This window comes from Cicer arietinum, chromosome 7 (assembly GCF_000331145.2).
Source record: "Cicer arietinum cultivar CDC Frontier isolate Library 1 chromosome 7, Cicar.CDCFrontier_v2.0, whole genome shotgun sequence".
Classification (NCBI taxonomy): domain Eukaryota; kingdom Viridiplantae; phylum Streptophyta; class Magnoliopsida; order Fabales; family Fabaceae; genus Cicer; species Cicer arietinum.
In genome coordinates, this window is record NC_021166.2 from 24887705 (window position 1) to 24896442 (window position 8738).

The 8738-nt window shown below is 32.2% G+C and overlaps 1 protein-coding gene across 7 annotated transcripts; it reads right to left on the minus strand.

The window, feature by feature from the left end:
- Window positions 1-1049: 1049 nt before the first annotated feature.
- LOC101500800 (F-box/FBD/LRR-repeat protein At4g26340-like) lies at window positions 1050-8556 on the minus strand. Of its 7 annotated transcripts, none has more exons than XM_027336862.2 (8): window positions 7971-8555; window positions 6465-6915; window positions 6200-6364; window positions 5824-6118; window positions 2687-2823; window positions 1714-2173; window positions 1463-1619; window positions 1050-1368 (listed from the first exon to the last, which is right to left on the minus strand). In XM_027336862.2, exons 1-4 carry the CDS (start codon window positions 8426-8428, stop codon window positions 5840-5842), a joined length of 1353 nt encoding a protein of 450 aa, XP_027192663.1. In that variant the 5' UTR covers window positions 8429-8555; the 3' UTR covers window positions 1050-1368; window positions 1463-1619; window positions 1714-2173; window positions 2687-2823; window positions 5824-5839. The 7 variants fall into 7 exon arrangements, with proteins under 7 accessions (XP_027192663.1, XP_027192662.1, XP_027192661.1 ...); XM_027336861.2 differs by having other exon boundaries at window positions 1714-2164; window positions 6200-6367; window positions 7971-8554; XM_027336860.2 differs by having other exon boundaries at window positions 6200-6367; window positions 7971-8554.
- Window positions 8557-8738: the final 182 nt, after the last annotated feature.

Here is an 8738-nt window from a genome sequence, read left to right on the forward strand (position 1 = left end):
CAATTGAGCATACCACATAATCAAATTTTGAGACCATTGATCTCAAAATCTTTTCAATAATGATTGTTCCACTCATACTTTCACCATGAGATTTCATTTTGTTTGCTATGGTTAGAGTACGAAAAAAATATTCAGTTTCTCCTTCCTTCATGTGAAGAATCTCAAAATCTCTCCGCAAAACTTGCAATTGTGTCATTTTGACCCTAGTTGAAACCTGAAATTTCTGCTTCATTGAATCCCATATACTTTTGGCTATATCCGTATTGAGGACTGTTTCAAGGACATCACAACTTATTGCTTGGAAGAAGTTATTTTTTACCTTTAAATTCTTCAACTTTTACTCTTCGAAAATGTTGCTTTGTATCTCTGTAGGCTCTGTCCCGTCCCATTTGCCACCACCAATATCCCATTTTCAATGAGACCCTAATACTCTTACTCTTTGGAATGGAGAAAATTTTCCATCATCGCCCAATGGTCATACTAACCATCAAACTTGGGCATAGCAAAGTAGCACAAAATTACTATAACTACCTTCTTCCATTCTTCTAAACTTTTTCTCTTGAAAGAAATATACACACTCATTGTTTCTCTCAACTTTTTCTCTTGAAAGAAATATATTTTTCTTTACACATACTCATTATTTATCACAGACTCCTTGTTTTTCTCAGACACACTTTGGATCAAATCTCTATAATGACATAATAAACCATATATATAATTATATTGTCACGTCAAAATATAAAACGATAAAAGTTTACAAAAAGACTATCTTGATTGATATTTTGTTGTTCCAAAGATGTTTATCTATTCACAAAAAGTTAGATACTAATATTTTTTACGCTTCCAATTTCAGAGACTAATTTGTCTATTCACCCACACTATTTTGCTTTCAATGCATTAGATAAACAATTTTGTTATTTGGGTTTGTTGTAGAAGTAAAAGCGACTTCCTAGTTTACCAAAACGAAAACACCACCATAAAATGATGATTGAAAATTCAATCATGAAACGACGGAAAACAGGAGTAGAAAAAAGATGACGCTAACCAGATGAGTAGTTTACCGAACTTTATATATACTATGCCGCATTCTATCATTCCTCCCAATAAAAACATGTGAGCATATTTTTTCTGATATTTCGATGGACATAACGAATTATTCTCTCAAAAGATTAAAAAATATACCAAAAGGACCTATGTCTACTTAAGGTGCAAACTCTCACAGTCTATTTTTTGTCTTACTGAATCAAAGTTGATTAATGCTGCTTTTAGCCCTGACAATTGGATGTGCCTTGTATTTTTATTTTATATGCATGTCTCTATCAATAGACTCAGCACATTTGAGGTGTTGGTGCTCACTTTGATGATTCTCTAATGCAAATGAACCACTCTCTCTGTTAGATCTTCAGCAGTAGCTAATTTATTTTTGAAATCTCTAAATGCAAGAAAACAAAACTACGTTTACCTTGTCAACCTTCATTCTTCCTCCTCCCACCATGTTTCTGAAATGAACAAAGTTCTCCCATCTCATATTATGTATGCCTTGTATTTTTATTTTATATGCATGTCTCTATCAATAGACTCAGCACATTTGAGGTGTTGGTGCTCACTTTGATGATTCTCTAATGCAAATGAACCACTCTCTCTGTTAGATCTTCAGCAGTAGCTAATTTATTTTTGAAATCTCTAAATGCAAGAAAACAAAACTACGTTTACCTTGTCAACCTTCATTCTTCCTCCTCCCACCATGTTTCTGAAATGAATAAAGTTCTCCCATCTCATATTATGTATGGCAATTAAAAGATACCATTCCAAACTTCAACACTGAATGTTCCCTCCCACATTAGAATCCACAATAAATTTGATCATGTGTGGAAAGACACCTCCTTTCACTAATTTCTCTTTTGAAGATATCTTAGTTTGGAACAATTTCCATACTTTCAATAGAACTAATGTATGCCACACTATTGAGCCATGAGAACGTTGTATACCTATTTAACTAAATACACTCCATTTGACCAAACCAATTTATCCACTCTACTCTCATTTATCCCCACACCGTCAAATGTTGCATTCGAGTATTCAACTCATTGATCATTTCTTTTTGTCTTTGAAATAAATTCCTTCTCCATTTCCACTTCTAAATCCACCAATGTCTCACGAATTTCTGCTTTATCTAAGGAAAAATTATATATATAATATATATTCCTATATTTGTATTCCTCACATTAAGGATTTTCCAACACTAATTTACCTCCTATTAAAATATATTAAAAATAATATTTTCATGATTTATATACATATACAATACAATAAATGCATTAATAATTCTAAATTATAAAAAGAAAAAAAAAACTAACATCAACAATATCAAACTACCAAAGAAGAAAAGAAGCTGAATGTGAAAACTCAAATGAAAAAAAAAAAAAAAAAAAAAAAATTGTTATAAATTTTATATGAGTTTATCCAAATCTACTCGAGTTTTTCCGAGTTTATCAAATTATCCATTACAAAGTAACAAAAAAGATTAAAAAGATTATTAGAAATTTCATGTGAGTTTACCTGAGTTCAACTTAGTAAACTCGGTTTCATTTTGAAGTTTATCAAAATTCAAATTTACCTCTAAATCAACTCAAAATTAATATCTAAACTTGCAAAATAATACTAAATAAAATAACTCTAACCTTACCTCCAATTTCTCTCCTAACCAATTTTGTTTTAAACCCCACATTCCATTATCTACCTTTTGTATATCCATCCACCATGTTGAATTGTGTTCTAAAATTCCTTTTAATCAATCCATTTGACTGACCATATTTGTTGCCTCTGCAAACCAATTTCAAGGAGCAAACATAAATTTTGTTGCATATTTTTATCACGAGAATATAAAGCTTTGTTCATGGTAGTCATTGCAATTCTAGACATGTATTACATAGAATAATAGTCAAATCAAACTATTGATTTCATTATTAATTTTAAGGTTTTTAGAATATATAAAAGTAAATCAATTTAGAGTTCCTGAAAGAAGGAAGAAATATCCTTAGCTTCTGCCTACATATACTTTGTATGATATCAATCCTTCAAATATTTGTAATTGGATTTCTACAAAGACCAAACATCAATTTTTGTCAATAAAATATAAAAAAAAAAAAACATACTTTCAATTTGAAACCACAATGAAGTTATTTAATTTGAGATTGAAAACAACATTTCAATGGCCTAACAAACCACCGTATACAGAACATGTCCTAACAATCTTTTAACCAACATGTCTATATAATTCATTCAAGGTCAATATTATTGACATTCTCACTATCATATAGCAGCAATGTACTTTGATAATAAACCTCCCTTCAGCATTTCTTTTCTCATAAATCAAATTCGTGTGTCAAAGATTCAAAATATGCAGTATAACTTAACTAGGAATCCACAACTTCTCAGTTATAGCAACTCTAAGCGAGTATTTGGAAAGCTCATAAACAATTTTCGATTACTTTCCTCTGTTCTACGCAAAATAACCATAAGATATGCAAGTTGTTGCAACAAAATTGTTACTTGCCAAATACATAAGAGCACTGCCAAAACATAAAGCCCATAAAGTTTCAAATTCCACAAGTATGTAACTAACAAGACTGAATAACTACAATGTGCAAAATGTCAAAGTTACACCGCTAAACCCTGCAAAATAAACTTAACATTAGTAATTCACGTAATTTCAATCAATACTCGTCATCAACAAAATAGCCATATTTGGGTTTCACAAATCATGCCATTTAGCATTATATAACAACTTAAATTTGTTGAGTAATCTAATCTAATATCATAAACTAAAGAAGCAAGTTGAGAATGGCAGTATAGCAATTAGCAGCATATAACAAAAGTCACTAACTGAAGTGAAACAGTGATAACTAGCATCTAATAATTGAAAGGTAGCATAATTATAACATAAAATGTAACAAGTAATATGTGAAATGGTATAAGACATTTGGATTAAAAATAAGGTAGCTAAGATGGAAAATAAGGGGTTGAGATGATACATGTATATTGTGTGGCAAACTGACAGAAAAAAAGGCCAACAATTTCCCTATTAATGTAAGAAAAGCTATATTAGTATGGCTCAGACGATTTGGAAATGGAACTTCATACTCAAAATTTTCGGGAATTGGTCGATCGCTCATACAATACAACAAAAGCTACACAGCTACATAACATAGGCTAGAATGACATTCTAAGCACAAAAATCCTTTAAACAGAAATATACATTGAAGGAGAAAATGTTAAGTAATTGATAATACCTTCAAACTCAAAACATGCAATACATTAACAAGAGAGGGAGGAGGAGAAGAGAGGGGAAAAGGTCAAATGCCATATTTCCATCAACCTCCCAAACTAAGATTTCTACAAGAGATTATGCACATTCTAAGCAATTTTCACTAAAATCCTAAACAAATGTAAATTACATTCATTAATATATTAAATAAATACTTGTGCAAAAAAAAAATGCTTCTATAACATGTATTCAGGTATCTATATGCAATGCAAGTGAAATGCAATGACCCCCTATTAATAAAGTCTATGTTAGAAGGAATAGAAGAGCCACATAGGATAACAACCTCTTGGTGACTTGTCTTAGTGACAACTAAATGATAAGACGCAGCTATAGGGAGAGTGTGGGGGCAGAGTAAGAAGTAACTAAGAAATTGTATCAGTCTGGTGTGGGAGAGTCAGGTCCCCTCGAATAAACAGATGTAATAATTCTTTCAATTCATCAATAAAGATTAGTCGATGTTTTCATTATTTTCTTTCCTCTTAACCATTATCTATCAGTAAGATTTGGTCAAATGACATGGACGTTATAATATAACTTCCCAAATAAAATGCATTTCTGGGAAAATAAAACATGGTTGAGCCGGCTAATTTAAAGCAAATGCTACGGTGGACCAATTTCATAGGAACAGTCCTCTTCCTCTTTATGTTTGAGAAAGTTACTCAATCGAAGTCAGTTCAATCAAAAGCAGAGAAAAAGAATGTATCTCTCATAATTTCACTCATCGAACCGACAGAATCAAATCATTGTCTTGTGTGTAAAGACAGGGAGAATTGTTAACTTATACTTCCGAAGAGTTTTGTCTATCGTCGTTAAAGTTTCTAGTGATTTTTAAGCACGGGCCTTAGTGGACTAACTATGAAGGTGTCCCCTTAGAATTTGATCTAATTTAAATCATAAGTTTTATCACAAATACATTAAAAATTCTTAACTGATCAACAAACAAAAAATTTACTCCTTTTCCATAAGATGGTTATATTGTAATAAGTAAATTAAGTCAAATGCAACAGATAAGTGGCATATTTTCTGAGTTTTTCATTAACAGGAAAAGTGAACACTAGTGCCCCAAACAAAGATTTAGTAGTATTAATAATAATTACTAATAATAACAAGATCTGACCACACAATGGAAAATCATTAAGTTAATTTACAATAAGTGGCAAGAAATGTAAAAGTTTTCTCTTCAAAAGTAAATGTCATCATTTTCTTCAATCTTACAAATCTCAACCCCTCTTGCAAAGCTTAAAAATCTAAAACAAACATGGTTACAAGGGAAAAATTAGAATAATTAGGTTTAGCAAAGAGACGTCAATCCAAATTAAGCTTTATTATGAGAAAATAAATAGATCAAAGAAAAGTGAGATACTCTGGGTGCATGAATTAAAGCAATTCCACCAAATTCCACATGTGTGTAACACAAAAGGACAACTAATTGTGCAGACTAAACATCATATTCGATTCAATAAGCCACATAGAATAAATATAGCGAGAGTTCTCACCTTGAAGAGATACATCTCAGTCAAATTTAACTTTGCAAACAGCAGAACCCTTTGGCAGATCAGAAAATCTTTTGAGAAAACGGTACTTCTCCCACTTCATCATTTGGTCCAACAAAACACCAGAAATAAGCATCGTCTTTAAAACAAGTCCATTTTGCAAAACATACTTAATGAATTCTTGCTCTTCCCAATATCCTACATATCCTTTAAAGTGAATAAAAGTCAAGCAAGATACAAGACACTTAGGAACACTTTCAAGATTCACCGCCAAACCATATTCATGTGGTGATTTATCCTGCAGGCAACAAGGCACAACTCACTAAGATGCCAACAAACAACATTCGCACACAACAAAACTTTAGTTAAACTCACAAACCTGGTCATTTTGAATTATGAAAGTTTGAAGCATAGGACATTTCTGAAGCACGTTGTACAAAAAAGGATCAAAAGCAGGTAGAATGAGCTCTAGATGTAGTAGATGGCAAAATTCCGGAAAACGTATATTTGAAAAATTTATAATAGATTGAGCACCTAGTAGTCTCTTCTGGCACGTACACAACAACAGCGAGTGATAATGTAATATTAGCACAAAATTACTAAGTATATAATAAAAATATATAGATAATGAGAATTTCACTCACCTTTGCTGTTGAACAACACAACACTAGATGTTTAATCCCAGAGAGAGCTTGGAGGAGAGTGAGTAAAGGATCAACATATTCATTTTCAGGAGTAGAAAATACATCAAGACACGCTTCTTCCACATTGTGCAAGTTGCCAATTGCGGCAACATCGCCAAATGTGATTTTGGTGAGAGTAAGGTACTTGAGACCTGGTGCGTCTATCTCAAGACAAGCCCCAATGTCATTCTCAACAATAACTTTCAAACTCTTCAAGGAAGATGGAACATGAAGCTTCGCCAAAGATTCAGGAGAGAAGGAAAGATCCAGAGTTTCTAAGATTGGGCAGCCAGAGAGAAGGATATCCACGGAATTTGCATTTACATAACTAATGTCTAGTTGCAGTGTCTTCAATGATGGTAAATGAATCGTCGAAGATTGTTCCAATTCCAAAAAGATTTGACCGCAGAGACTAAGTGCATTTCCATAAATGTTCATGTAAGGTATAGGAAGATGTAAACAAATTATGCAGCAAAAGAGAGATATAGCTATGTTAGGATAACAAACTAACTTTCTTCAATATTCTTCTCATATATATATATATATATATTCCCTTTCTCCCATGTGTACAAATAGTGCTCTAGGAATAATCGATTACACATTTGATTCTTGCTAACATAAACATAATGTATATTACAATCTGCAATAACTAATCATACCAAGATAGACTGTCTAGAAAGTGGTGTAACTTGTCATCTATATAAGTTATATCATGGATTCTGGGCTTAGTGTTTTCCATATTCGGGCCATAACAACAATGTTATCATCATGTAACTATTTTGGAAGCTTCTTTCCCCACACCCCATATACACTTTAGAAGTATCCCTATGGAAAAAAACACAGTTTTTTACCCTCTCTACTTCCGGACAAAAGTACAACTTTTTGTCTTCTGGATGTGTACTTTTTGGACAGAACTAAAGTTTTGTAGAAACATAAACGGGTTTAAAATAGCTTTCAACTTTTTTTGACTGAATTTTTTTTTACGGGATGCTAAACGTTAGGCTGATGCTTATCATCAGAAACTATGTAACGGTAATCAACACAAGACTCTCTTGTCTTATGGACGAAATACTCAGTCGATCTTAGTTCAATAAAAATAAGGAAAAACATAGGTATTCCTCAAAACTTGTCAAATAGAATCAATCAAGTCACTATTTCAAATGTGAAAATCTCGTCACATTAGAGTTTCCCGTGATTGTTAAGAATTTGCCCTAAATATTATAATGTGCACATTTGTTCTTATTTAAATTAAAATGTGATATACATGATAATAAGTAATAAAAAGGGTTTTGCTATCAAGTGCGTTTCCTAAATGCCTTTAGGAACTTATTAAAGAAACCAAAATTAGAAGTTTTGTATGAAAAAAAAAATTAAACTTTCAAAAAATTGAAAAGATAATAACTTCCAAAGTCACTTATTAGTATTTCCCATAAAAAAAAGTAAAAAAAAAAATAGAAAAAAGGTTACCTGAGGGAGAGGAGGTTAGTGCAAGAGAGAATACTGATAGGAAGATAGAAGCCGAGACCCTGGGATGAAAAGAGAGCGAGATGAAGTTCCTCAAGGTGGGACCCAGCGGCAGCATCAACCCACGTGTTGACGGAGATGAGGTTAAAATCTTCGAGTATGGAGTCGCCGCAGGAGAGATGCATCTTTCGAATGTGACGGGAGTGGCGTAGAGCGAGGACGGCGTTGACGAAAAGTGCGAAATGTTTGAAATGTTCGGACTCTCCATCGACGCCGGGGCAGTAATCGTTATAGAAGTCAAAAACCTGGAGATTCTTCCAGAGATGAAGATATCTGTGAGACACAAGGCTTATTGTAGAAACAGAGGTTTTTGTTGGGAGGAAGGATAGTATATGGCATAAGAGAGAATCTGGTAGACTGCTTAATCTGTCTGTGTAATCATTTTCTTGTTCTCTTTCCATTCTTATGGAGCTTTACTCCATCGTTGTTTCAATTTTCTGTTTCTTGTAGGCGAAGTTGGGAAAGAGAAAATGTTTAACTTCGTTTCACTGAAAGCATATGAACTTTTTTTTATTAAGCATATAGAATTTTATCCACTAAATTACATCTTTTTTTTCCTTTATCTTCTTTTAATCTTTGATCATTTGTTTTAATGAAAAAAAGTTTACTTGAATAAACATGTCAATTTGGAATTGTGATTAAGTTAATTCAGTTATCTATCTATATATATATATATATATATATATATATATATATATATATATATATATA